The sequence below is a fragment of the Sphaerodactylus townsendi genome, linkage group LG02, assembly GCF_021028975.2.
Source record: "Sphaerodactylus townsendi isolate TG3544 linkage group LG02, MPM_Stown_v2.3, whole genome shotgun sequence".
NCBI classification, from domain to species: Eukaryota; Metazoa; Chordata; class Lepidosauria; order Squamata; family Sphaerodactylidae; genus Sphaerodactylus; species Sphaerodactylus townsendi.
The window spans coordinates 71,549,254-71,563,139 of NC_059426.1; the positions used below are offsets into that span (position 1 = coordinate 71,549,254).

Sequence of the window (13,886 nt, forward strand, 5' to 3'; positions counted from 1 at the left end):
TTTACATACATTCCTTTTCCTCAACAGCTGTAGTATTTGACTCTTATTTGTTGAAATGTGAGGGAAAAATTGAAGGTGTGAAGAATGGTATCAGGTCTACCAGAGAGGCACTGGCTAGGTATGTGGGGGGATGATAGCAGTACTTTTATACATAGTTGTACATAGTTAAATTTAAGTATATTATTATGCTGTGTTGTGTTATTAATAATTAATATTATTTATGAAAATATATTATTTTGCCAATCAGTGTTTTTATGTGACTGACTTTTTAAGAAATCCTGAAGCTGTAATTTGCAGTTCAGCTGTGCAAACAGAGGTCCTTCATCTTTACAGTAAAATCCTGTGAAGACTACCTACAGTCAAAGCCCATTGATTTCAATAGATTTACAGCGATATATCTCAGGGTTACACTGGCAAAATCCAGCAGTGTTACATGTGATTACTGTAATGCACTATCACCAGTGAGATTTATTTCAGCAAAATAGAATTAGCCTCCATTGTTCTAAAATGTAAGAACTATAAAAACTTCTGGAAATCATAATTTTCACATTAAAAAGTTTACTTATTGAAAAAAACTTGAAACATGCTACCAGGTCAAACAACATACATGACATGTGATTCAATTAGGGTGAAAGTCTCTCCCCTGGGCAGCCTGCATTTCTCTTCCTTTGTTTTCCAGTTCTGAGGTTCCCTGATGCTGAGGGTGCAGGATTAATGTCCTGCTGATTAACATGAGCATCTGTTTGTTCCACTTCTATATGCTGTGGAGCACTGTGTAGCTCCTTCTGCAAGAGTTCAGTGAATGTACTTAGCTATGCAATGGGGTTCTTCAGGAGCTTGATTGCTTTGATTGTTAGGTCCAGCTTCTTCTTGTTGTGGAATGTTGGGCAATGAATGGAGATAAGAAATAACATAATCATAAAGAATTCTGTCTGTAAAATTCCCAGGAAGCACTTTAGCATAATGAACCATTTATTCAAAGTACCAAGGATGTACATGTTAGTGATTTAGAAAATCATCAATATACAGTTTACATTGTGTGCATTGTCCTCAAAGGGAGAGAAATTGGGAATAGGGAGTTTGGGTATTTAAGCTGTCTAGTACATGGTGCTAATGCAAAATGATCCACATCACTTTGTTATCTGTTTTGTTTCAACTGAATAATGTACTGTAGTACAAAACTGATTTGGTGGGTATAATCAAGATAATACTTACACTTCCTCCACCAGCATTTCCTCAGCATTGCTTCGAGTTTTCTTAGTGGTCATCTATGCAACAGTGCCAAAATTTTAGGCTATCTTCGGGAGACTCTCCTGATGAAACAACCCAGGTTTAGTGAAGTTCGGTTCAGGGGGTCCAAAGTTATGGCCCCTCGAAAGGGTAGCCCCATCTACTATTAGCTCCCTTTGGAAACAGAGGGGGATGGGGGCAACCCCTTTGGAGATCCATAACTTTGGACCCCCTGAACCAAACTTCACCAAACTTGGCTGGTATCATCAGGAGTGTCACCTGAAAATAGCCTGAAATTTTGGTGACACTAGCCTAAAAATTGTTGGCCGACAAAGTAAAAACACTAAAAATACCAAAAAAATTAGAAATGAGCTCAAATTTTTCTGCGCCGCCAATGGTGGGCGCCCAGGACATTTGTTCCCGGATGTCCCCATTGTAGCTATGCCTCTGATCTGATGAGATCAGTCCAGCCTGGCTCTACCCAGATCAGGGGTTGGACTCAAATCTGAGACAATATAAGGTTCTCTTCCTTGTCCCCTTTCCATCCAGACTGCCATACAAAGGTCAGCCACTAAATAAACCTCTGACATGATGTTTGTCTGGAATCCCATAAAGTACTTAATTCCAACACATCACCCACCAAACAGAGTTTGCAGTGGCATCAATTTGCATAGGTAAATCAGAACAATTAAGATTTATTTGTGGCAGTGAACAAAAAAATAGGTTATGATCCTGAGAGTTTCATTTTAAATACCAAACAACCACCCTGTAAAGAAGAAACGCACATTGTGCAAGATCTTGCAAATTACAATAGGCACAATGAACTCCTCTTTAAGACAAGTAATGGACATGAAATTTAGAAGTAGGAAGCAGAGATGGACTTCCTTTCCAATCCACCATTTACTCCTCATCCTTTTCACTAAATCCTTCAGTAAGACAGGCAGTAAAAGAACATGCACACAGCACATGAAGATCAAAAGGCTTCATTCCCCTCCCACTTCCTCATGTCAACCTGTGGGACCAGGTGACACTATCAGGGACAGAGCTAGGAGGAAAGTGTCCAGTGTACTAGTGTGTCCTCCGCCCCTACCACGACCCCGTAGCGCCCCGTACCGCCCACCCCGTGCCGCCCTCACCACACCCCTGCAGGGCGCGCATCCGGTGCATCACGCGCACCCCATCCCCTTGGAGCTACGCCTCTGGACACTAGACATGATATCTCTTTGGGCAACCTCTTTGACATCACACTAGCATGTCCCTTCAAAAACTGTGTAGCTCCCATGACATGGAATTATGTGCAATTACATGCTTGTATTCAAGCTGCAAAATTCTGGGTTTTGGGCACCATTCCAGGGATAACCATCTACGAATGTGCCAGGACATTTCATGGTCAGAAAACAATCAGAATTCCTATGAGATGATTGCAGCATTTTCTGGATTCTCACCTCCTCCGAAACTGAAAGGAAGATGAACGTTTCCTGCTCTCTCCATGCTACCCCCTCTTGAATGATTCATCTTTTGCACAGATGAATCCATATGAACAATGCTACCTTACTGCAATCAACACACAATACTGCACACTTGCCAGACTTCAACCCACAAAGAAATTTTTTGCCTCCCTGAGACATATATCTGAGATTCTCTTAGTAACAAGTCACTTACTGACCAACCCTGTTACCCGAAGTGGTGGGAGTGAGGAATTAGCGAGAGCAGTTTAACAATATTTATTAAGGGGTAGTTAAAGTACAGAAGCACACAATAACCAAAGCAGCAGAACACACACAGTTGATCTGGAATAGGTGAGGGAATTGGGGAGTAAGAGTTATAGTCACCTGATCTTGGAGCAGAATGGTCTGATGAACAGAACTGAGTGACGTGCTCTTACCTCTGGAAGAACAACATGTTGTGGAGCAATATCATAGACAGAGAGGTGTCCAGAGATATCAAACACTGACTACTGGGCAAGGAAGCTTCTTATAGGGAACAAGGGACCCTCAGGGTTATGGAGAGTGACCATTGATTTCCCAGGACGAAGAGAAGTCCTTCCTTTTTGAGGAAAGACAAGAGACAGACATCAACCTTAATTGTTGAATCGTTGATCTAATGGATTGAGGCATCGCTTGATGTTCCAACTTGGGAGTGCCTCCAAGGGGGAAGTTAGATGATGAAATTACAGTTGTAGAACAATGACAATGCAAATGAGGTGGTTGTTAAAGGTATTAGTTAGAAGAAGAAATACTAGATTGGGTTAACACTGGGCAGGCAAGAACATTAACACAACCATTGTCTTCACAGGGGTGTATAGTCCAGGACTGGAGATGAAATGTTTTCCAGATCAGGGGCATTGTGTTCACTTAATCCTGTCAGGAAGGGTGTGAAAGAGGCATTATGCAAGGCTGATTTTGAGGGGGACAAGTGCAGACATAGTTCTTTTTCCTTTTGGGTATACTTAGTCAATGCAAAGAATGGGCTCACCATTTTGGCACTGAATTGCTGGGCACCCCAAAGGTTGTCTGAGATGGGCAGAGACACCACTGTTCCCCAAATAGGGCTCCCTTAGCCCTTAGCCCACCATGGACTATGACCAAATAGGGCTCCCTTAGCCCACCATAGGTCAGTCTGGCAACAATCCCAGCTCATAATTCATGGACCACACGGATGGCTGAAAGTCAGGTTGTTTGCTACATGAATATTTGCTTAGCAACTACTATAAAACCAGTCACTGCAAGCACGGAGCATCCACCACCCAGTGAGCTACTTTTCACCTCTTGTTTTTGACAGCTGTAAGCATTTGAATGCTGCCATTATAGCTTTGAATTGCTATATTGATCAATTGCAACAATGCACAACTTAGAATGTTTTTTTTAAAGGGCAGGGGGAAAGTAGCATGGTTTGAAATGAACAGAGTGCCTCAGACATGGTTAATGATTTTGTGTGTGTGTGTATGTGTGTGAAGTTACAAAATGAACACAAACAGGTGTGCGGCGTGAAACTAATTAACTGTTTGTATAATAGAGACACATTGGTTAGAGCTGACATAAGAACTAAAATGATAACGCCACCAATAGTGTCTGATCACTTCAATTGTGGCAGATGCTCTGTCTGTCCTCTTTCCCTGAATACCAACTTGATAATAGACTCCTATTCAGGTTTTAAGTGGACATTAAAAGAATTCACTAATTGTAACACTACTAACTGTGTCTACCTTATTAGATGCCCATGTAATATGGTGTACATTGGTAAAACGACACGTGCTATCAAATTGAGGATCTCTGAGCATAAATCAAATATCAAACATAACAGAGAAGAAGCCCCCTTGGTAACACATTTCAGGGAACATGGACACACAGAAAATGATATGAGATTTCTGGTTCTTAAAAAATACAAACAAATCCCATTTGTTGATTTAAACAAATTTATTTTACAGGAAGAAAATAAATTCATTTTCAAATTCCAAAGCAACATATTTGGCTTAAATAAAGATCTTGATTTTTCCTGTCACCTTAACTGAATGTAAGCAGAGCACTTCACACCTGTGATTGATTAGAAAGAACATATAATTACTGTCACTAGGCAGTTGCACACAGACAACACATGGATAGCTAAAGGCTGAGGTCTAAGACATCTTGTCTAATGTAAGTTCATAGAGCAAAGCATATGTATATATATTGTTGATGCCATGTAATGTGTAATTATGAAAAGTGTCATTATTAAGAATAATGTTATATGATATGTTATTATTTTTAGATTACAGCCGGTTGGCTTAATTAATTTATAATAAACTAGCATGTTCCTGAAGAAGATGGATGATTGAAAACGCAAATACGCGATTGCGTTTGAATTGAACTATTGAACTATTCATATCATCATTAATTGAGGCTTGCATTGCCACAGCGGAGCAGCTTGTAAACAGTGAAGCTTGAATCTCGCAGCAGCTGAGCAGCACTCGAACTCTTTGGCAAGATTTTGCTGGCACCGCATTTTGTTATGGACTTTTGCGGTTTGCTTTCTTTTGCTTTTGTTTTTGATACAAAGCCCTGAATAAGGAATCTAACTTCTTATGAACTATACCTCTTTACATTTAGGATTTGTGATGCATTGTACATTACTATGTAAAATTATACCAAAAGTTTAAGAACTTATGTCAATAAGATACATTTGAGTTTTTGAAACAATAGTAGACTATTCAATTAATTATTACTGTTGATGTTTTCACTACCAGCCAGCCGGTGTGCTGCGCTTTTTCCTGGGTTAATTATGTGTGTGAAGTGCCATCAAGTTGCTTCCAACTTATGGCAACCCCAAAGGAAAAGCCTCAGGGAGCTCCATACACAGAACTCCCACTACTCATCTCATTTGGTTCAACTAGTACTAGAATACAGGGCCAAACTACACATTATGCAGATGATACCAAATTATGTAGGGTGGTGAGAACCGCAAAGGATTGCGAAATGCTCCAAGCGGACCTTGATAAATTAGGTGAGTGGGCTAAGAAATGGCAAATGCAGTTCAATGCAGCAAAATGTAAAGTGATGCACATAGGGGCAAAAAAATCCAAACTTCACATACACGCTACAAGGGTCAGTGCTATCAGTCGCAGACCAGGAAAGGGATTTGGGCATCTTGGTTGATAGTTCCATGGGAATGTCAACTCAATGCATGGCAGCTGTGAAAAAGGCAAACTCTATGCTGGGGATAATTAGGGAAGGAATTGAGAATAAAACTGCAAAGATTGTCATGCCCATATATAAAGCAGTGGTGCGACCGCACTTGGAGTACTGTGTTCAGTTCTGGTCACCACATCTCAAAAAGGATATCGAAGAGATAGAAAAAGTGCAGAGAAGGGCAATGAGGATGATTGAGGGACTGGAGCACCTTCCTTATGAGGAGAGGCTGCAGCATTTGGGACTCTTTAGTTTAGAGAGGAGACGGCTGAGGGGGGGATATGATTGAAGTCTGTAAAATTATGCATGGGATAGAAAATGTTGACAGAGAGAAATTTTTCTCTCTTTCTCACAATACTAGAACCAGGGGGCATACATTGAAAATGCTGGGGGGAAGAATTAGGACTAATAAAAGGAAACACTTCTTCACGCAACGTGTGATTGGTGTTTGGAATAAGCTGCCACAGGAGGTGGTGATGGCTACTAACCTGGATAGCATTAAAAGGGGTTTGGATAGATTTATGGAGGAGAAGTCGATTTATGGCTACTAATCTTGCAAATGCCTTAACAGTCCAGGTGCTCGGGAGCAACAGCCGCAGAAGGCCATTACTTTCACATCCTGCACATGAGCTCCCAAAGGCACCTGGTGGGCCACTGCAAGTAGCAGAGAGCTGGACTAGATGGACTCTGGTCTGATCCAGCTGGCTTGTTCTTATGTTCTTATGTTCTTATGACTGTAGAGATCTGCAACTGGAACTCTTCATGTATAATTTGTTCTCAAATAGCAGCCATAGGGAAGGGAGAGTGATGCAGGGTTTCCTGTTCTGGACTGGGAAATACCTGGAGATTTGGGGACTGAAACCTAAGGACGAGATTTGGGAGGGGAGGGACTTCAATCAGGTATAATGACATAGATTTCGACTTCCAAAGTGGCAATGTTTCTCTGGAATTGGTGTGGGTTCACCCTGACATCAGAGGCGTTCCTCCCATGGGGCAAAGTGGGCAGTTGCCCAGGGCACTCCCTTGTGGGGGGTGCGAAAAACTGCAAGTTCATTTGTGAGATTTTTTGTATTTTCAGTGTTTTTCTGTTTTTGACCTGCAGAGGGTGCAGTTTTTAGGCTAGCAGCACCACAATTTCACAGATGTTTTGGGAGATTCTCCAGATGCTATCACCCAGGTTTGGTGAGGTTTGGTTCAGGGAGTCCAAAGTTATGGACTCCCAAAGTGGGTGCCCCATCCCCCATTGTTTCCAATGGAAGCTAATAGGAGATGGGGCTACACCTTTGAGGGTCGATAACTTTGGACCCCCTGAACCTAACTTACCCAAGCCTGGGTGGTATCATCAGGAGAGTCTCTTACTGATATCACCCAGGTTTTGTGAAGTTTGGTCCAGGGGGTCCAAAACTACGGACTCCCAAAGGGGGTGCCTCATCACCCATTGTTTCCAATAGGAACTAACAGAAGATGGGGGCTACACCTTTGAGGGTCCATAATGTTGGACCCCCTGAACCAAACTTACCCAAGCATGGGTGGTATCATTAGTAGAGTCTCCTAAAGATACCCTGAAAGTTTGGTGCTGCTAGCATAACAATTGCACCCCTGACAGCAGGCACCCCCCCAAATTCCCCAGATTCTCCTTTTAAATCCTCCCCTTTGGCATGAATTTAAAGGGAGGCCCCCAGTTTAAACATTGAAAGTGATGCTAGAGGAGGAGGAGTTGGGATTTATATCCCCCCCTTTCTCTCCTGTAGAAGGCTCAAAGGGGCTTACAATCTCCTTTCCCTTCCCCCCTCACAACAAACACCCTGTGAGGTGGGTGGGGCTGAGAGAGCTCCGAAAAGCTGTGACTTGCCCAAGGTCACCCACCTGGCGTGTGTGGGAGTGCACAGGCTAATCTGAATTCCCCAGATAAGCCTTCACAGCTCAAGCAGTAGAGCGGGGAATCAAACCCGGTTCCTCCAAATTAGAATGCACCTGCTCTTAACTACTACACCACTGCTGCTCCTATATATAACACCATAAAATGTTTTCATAGCAGTTATAAAACATTTTGAAAGCATTTTGAAAATGTTTTTTTAAAAAAATATTTCTGCTGTGTGGCATGGCCTGTCGCTGTGTTCAGATTTGTCAGTTGGGGCATGTTCTATAATGTGATGGTGACTTTGAAATGACCTGGTGTAAAAAATCATTGCTTGGTCACAGTGGGGGAGGGCGGCTGCCCATGGGGGTGGCGCCAAACTCCAGTTTGCCTAGATACGCTACTGGATGTAGCTACAAGAGGGCGAGGGGGTGCACGTTGCACCGGGCACGTGCCTGGGGGGCATCAAACTCAGGTTTTGCTCAGGGGTCCAGTTTGCCTAGTTACGCCACTGCCTGACATGGGTGCCCACCTGCTGGCACAAGTGGCAAATGCACAGTTGGAGGGGTCAAATATCCAGGCAGCTGGGTGCCATGTGACTCTGTGGCACCTGACCATGGAAATGGCCACCATTACCAAGGCCCACTAGCACAGGAAAACACACTGAAGTGGCTGAGGGTGGTCTGGGGGCATTTAATTTCCCCAATTACTTCTTTAATGGGCCCTCTTCTTTTATTCTGCAACATGCTTGACATGCCTGTTTACATGGAAGTTTCCACTTCCATCCCTTCACATTTCTCCCAGAGATGAGGTCGCTGATTTTCTGGACTTTTCTGATTCTGTACCTGCTCAGCATCTCTGGAAATGCTGCTGTTGTGATCATTGTTTTCATTGCACACTCAATTCATTCCCCAAAAGTATTTTTTCTTTACAAGCCTGGCAGTTTTGGAGACTACCCATTCCTGTGTCATTGCCCCACTAACTCTGGCTAACCTTGCAAGAAAGGTCTCCATATCATTGGCTGGATGTGGTACTCACATGTTCTTCTTTATATTTCTGGGAGGTGCTGACTGCTTCCTGCTGGCCATCATGGCCTATGACTGATACGTGGCAATTTGCCACCCACTATGTTACACTAGCATAATGAACTGGAGTGTGTGTGTGAGTCTTGTTGCAGGAACATCTTAGACACTCTTTGTCACGTGTTACATGAGCAGACAACCAAAAAGAGACCACATTTCTGTCATTGCTCTCTTATAGGTGCATTCCATGAATGGATGTGGCATAGTCCATGAGTATGATTTGTACAACATTGCTAGCTCATATTCCCGCTGCAGGAGCTAGTGCAGTGTAGAGGTTAAGAATGGCAGACTAGTAACTAGGGGGCCTCGTTTTGAATCCCTACTCATGCCATGGAGGCTTGCTATGTGACCTTGGGCCAGTCATACTCAGCCTAACCTAACCAACAGGGATGTTGTGACGATAAAATGAAAGCGACGAGAACAATGTAAACTACTTTGGTTTCCCTTCAGAGGAGAAAGATGGAGTACATATAAAATGAATGAATGAATGATTTTTCTACTTTTGGAATGGAAAGGGGGAGTGTAGGATCTGACCTAATGATCACAAATATAGAAGAAACAACTATTTGACCAGCCTGGGTGGATCTGAAAATATATATGATAGAAGGTAATTTTAAAAATATAAACCTGAGGACAACTTAATAGCTACCAAGACTTAACTAATAAATTCCCCTTCATTTCTAAAATTATACCTTATTTTTCCTGTTGCTACATTTCTGTGCCAGAAGAAGACATACTTATTGAATATCTGTCCAGTTATGATGATGGCCTTGGGGAGTCTTTCTTCTATGCATGCTCAATGTGTATGAGCAACTAAATTTTTGATACCTTTCTAGCTGAGGCATTGAGATTAGCTCACCCCCTAAGGACCTTGCAAGATATGTAAATACTTCAGAGCCAGAGCTTTTAAGAGCTGAGGCAACAAGATTGCTGACATTATTTTTGACAACTGCTAAGAAGGATTTAGACAGTCAACATGGTGTAGTGGTTAAGGTGTCTGACTAGGGAAACCCAGGTTCAAATCCCCTCTGCCATGGAAACTTGCTGGGTGACCTTGGACCAGTCACACACTCTCAGCCTTGACACTGGCAAGTATTTAGATGGGAGACCTCCAAGGAATCCATGATGCAGAAGCAGGCAGTGGCAAACCACCTCTGAATGTCTCACCTTGAAAACCTTATACCATAAGTTGGCTGAGACTCGACAAGCAAAAGAAGGATTACCTCAGCTTTATTTAAGTAAAAATACTCTACAACTGGCCCTAACAAATAATGTTAGTTGTGTGGTAGATCTCTGAACATGAATCAGAATTTTGATGTTGGTATAAGAGCCTTGACAAGGTATTGGCCATTGTCAGTGAAAATGCTATAATTGAGAATGAAGTTGACAAACTTGAAAAATTTTCAGGATGAATGCGTGGGTTAATGATGGTTTGGTAGGAGGTGATATTAAATAGGGATGCTGAACAGGAAAAGCAATTTTATATTTCTATGTAAATTCTCAGGTGCCCATCTTAGGACTAAATCTTTGTATAATGAGAGGTATGAACATACATTTAATTAATTTTTGTTACCTGATTTGTAGAATATATATTATATATTCATAGACTATACTCGTAGAAGGCTGTCTTCAAGCAGCAGCTGGATGAACACTTGTCAGAGATGCTCTGGGCTGATCCTGCATTTAGCAGGCATTGGTTTAGATGTTCTGCAATAACATGTCTATGTTCATGCTGTTGTTGTATTACTTTCATTGCTTCCAGCTTCAGAGAGGAACAACAGTGAAATTATGGAAAATTATCTGTATGTCATTATAAGGAAAAGCAAACGGGCTCTGCTTCCCTTCAAACTATTAAGTATATAGTGAATGTATGGTAAGTTCTATCCATTTCCATTTTGCTATTCTAACAATGACTTAACAACAGTGTTAATTAATCCAATAAAATTAGTCTCAATGAAATCCCCTTGAAAACAATGCAATGGAATTGCTTGAAATTATCTATGGATAGGATGATGAAAGGTGACAAAACCTTCCTTTCATAAATATTGGCAACCCTTCTTTGATGGTATAAATAAAAATAATGGAGTAAGTATTAATGTTCATAACTGGTGAGCATTTTTATAAGCAAATGAGAATGTTTACATTAAAAGTATATCAGATTGGCGTGTGTGTGTGTGTGTGTGTGTGTGTGTGTGTGTGTGTGTGTGTGTGTGTGTGTGTGTGTGTATAGGATAGATGCAAGTTTTATAAACATAAGTCTACTGTAGGAATGCTGTGTCTTTAATGTTTGGATTTTAAAATTTAATAAAAATGAAAAAGAAAGAAAATACATTGTTTCCAATCCTTAGTTGACAAATAACTTCATTGTACTGTGCTTATGTAACAACTATTTAACATTTATTTCATATGAACAGGGAACTAGATACTGTTCAGAATACAGAAGTGACTCATTTTACAAACCGATGCAAACAATTTTTGTAGAAGTAAGATGCACTGATTTTAAGGGAGATTTTCTTCCAAGCAAATCTGGAGTCAAAAAGGTGAACTGGAGAAAGCTGTAGGAAGAAAATAGGGTTCAAAAAAGGAATTAGTACTGTTAAAAAACTTAAACTGGTACCAGAAAATGATGACAGAGTGGTCCAGGAAAGATTTAGCACAAGCAACCCATGTAGAAATGATTAACTGACATTTGTGCTTCATCTGAGAAGCCTGAACTGAAATGTCTATGTTATGGCTGTGCTGTGCAATTTCATATTCATTAGAAAGAGAAACACCATCTTAGGAGAGCAAGAAGATTCATCTGCAAGAAGATTCTGCAGCAGCAACTCACCCTGGCTGGCTGGTCCGGAAAGTGAACATCTTGAGAGTAGCATTGGCTGTATAATTGGTCTTTTCTCTCTCTTTTTATCCTGTGCCAGATCATATGTTCCAGTTTACATGGCATTGGAGCATGGAAACCAAACTGGAATGGCACAGTTTCACTTCCATCCTTTCTCAACTCTGCCAGAGATGCAGCTGCTGATTTTCTGGACTTTCCTGGTTTTGTTTCTGCTCAGCCTCCTTGGGAACTCTACGGTTGTGTTCATTGTCCATACTGAACGGTCCCTCCATACTCCCATGTATTTCTTCTTAGCTAATTTAGCAGTTCTGGAGATTGCTTACTCTTTTGTCATTGCACCACTCACGCTGGTCAACCTGGCATCTGTGAGAAAAGCCTCCATCTCTTTGGCTGGATGTGGCACACAGATGTTCTTCTTTATCTTTTTGGGAGGTGCTGACTGTATCCTGTTGTCTGTTATGGCATATGACCGATATGTGGCAATCTGTTACCCACTGCGCTACACTGTCATTATGAACTGGTCAGTTTGTGTGAGTCTTGTAGCTGGAACACTGACAATGAGCGTCTTATTTGGTATTCAGCTCTCTGTCTTGATATTGCAACTTCCATTCTGTGGCAACAATGAGATCAATCATTTTTTCTGTGATTTTCCTGCTGTCTTGAAGCTAGCATGTAGTGATACTCATGCTCATCAGGTTACCCTCTTCATTATTAGTGCTGTAATACTGACCATCCCTTTCCTCTTAATCTGCATATCCTATGCCTTCATCGCAATGGCCATCTTGCACATCCGCTCTACTGCAGGCCGGAAACGAGCCTTTTCTACTTGCTCTTCCCACTTAATGGTTGTCCTTTTACAATACAGCTGTGGCAGTTTAATATACTTACGCCCCAGCTCTAGCTATTCACCAGAGGAAGGTCGGGTGGTTTCTGTGGTCTACACTTTTATTACTCCTGTATTGAACCCCCTGATCTATAGCATGAGAAACAAGGAGTTAAAAAATGCACTGAAAAGAACCTTGAGAAAAAAATTGATGTCCCAGTGATAGCCTTGAACACACCGAACAACACCAGGGCCACCTTATCCATTAGGCACTTTAGCCAAGGGCCAATGAAAATAGAATTAATGAAAAAATTACAGGAATTGGGGAAAAAACCAAAAAATCAAAATAAAGATATTTTGTATTTCTATCCACAAAAAAATTCAACTTCTGCTTTTTAACAGTTATGCACATATGGGGGTCCATAGAGTTTGCCAGGACAGTTTTTGAAACGATACTAATTCATATTGTTTCTGCTGTCTCACAAACTCAGAACTATTTGAAAATATTACATCTTCATTTTTATTAGAGCACTATATATCACTGGAGAGATATGAATTAGTAAGCTTTACTCTGTGAAAAGTTTTCTACAGAGAAATTTTGGGTTCAGGGAAAGACAGCGATCCCCTACAATATCCTCGCTGTAAAGAGATAGCTGCTGCTGAGAGAAATGAAAGAGAGACATGGCAGCCAGAACTACACCTCAGTTCTCATTTCATCTCACACATTCTGCCTGCAAAACACTAGAGAAACAGAGCAAAGCCATCTGATATTGTTAGGACCGCTAAACTTTGAGTATCCTAGACTGGCTGGTGAGTGGCAACTGGATGTGAGCTGCATGGTGTACATTTTCCAATCTAATTCCCTCCTTCTGCAGCAGTAAAAACATGTGAGTAAATCAGTTTGTTCTCCCTCCTGTTTTTCTCCTCTTCCTTAACTGTTGCCCCCAAACATTCTGTAGCAGCTAGATGTCAGTGAGGATGCTCATTTGACCATTTTGTGACCCCCTCCACTTCTTCTAAATGTTTTATGCATACCCAAGCATGCAGAAAGCTGAGCCATGCAGGCGGATCACCTTGTTTTGCTGCAAGGGACCATTACATCTGCTATTTGAAAGACAGATTTTTATGCTATTTCTACATCCCTCCTGGAAGTAAGGGCAGCTTTAATGCTAAAGTGATCAGCAGTGAAACAGTTAGCCTCCCAAACAGTTAAAATGACATCTCTACCACAAAGTTACACAGTATTTGTCAGCCAGCAATGGAATGTTGAGCTTCAGGATTCCAAGTTCTGGGAAAGGAGTGCTATTTGGTATAAGGATTCTCTCTCTGAATACAATCTTCTAGTTCTTTCAGAGATTCTTTATGGATTTCTTAAAGGCAAAGTAGATGT

The 13,886-nt window shown here is 41.4% G+C and overlaps 1 protein-coding gene across 1 annotated transcript; it reads left to right on the forward strand.

Annotated features, from left to right (window-relative positions):
* Positions 1-11,771: 11,771 nt before the first annotated feature.
* Positions 11,772-12,719, forward strand: LOC125426289 (olfactory receptor 10V1). Its single transcript, XM_048484548.1, has one exon. It carries the CDS (start codon positions 11,772-11,774, stop codon positions 12,717-12,719), a length of 948 nt encoding a protein of 315 aa, XP_048340505.1.
* The last annotated feature ends 1,167 nt before the right edge of the window (positions 12,720-13,886 follow it).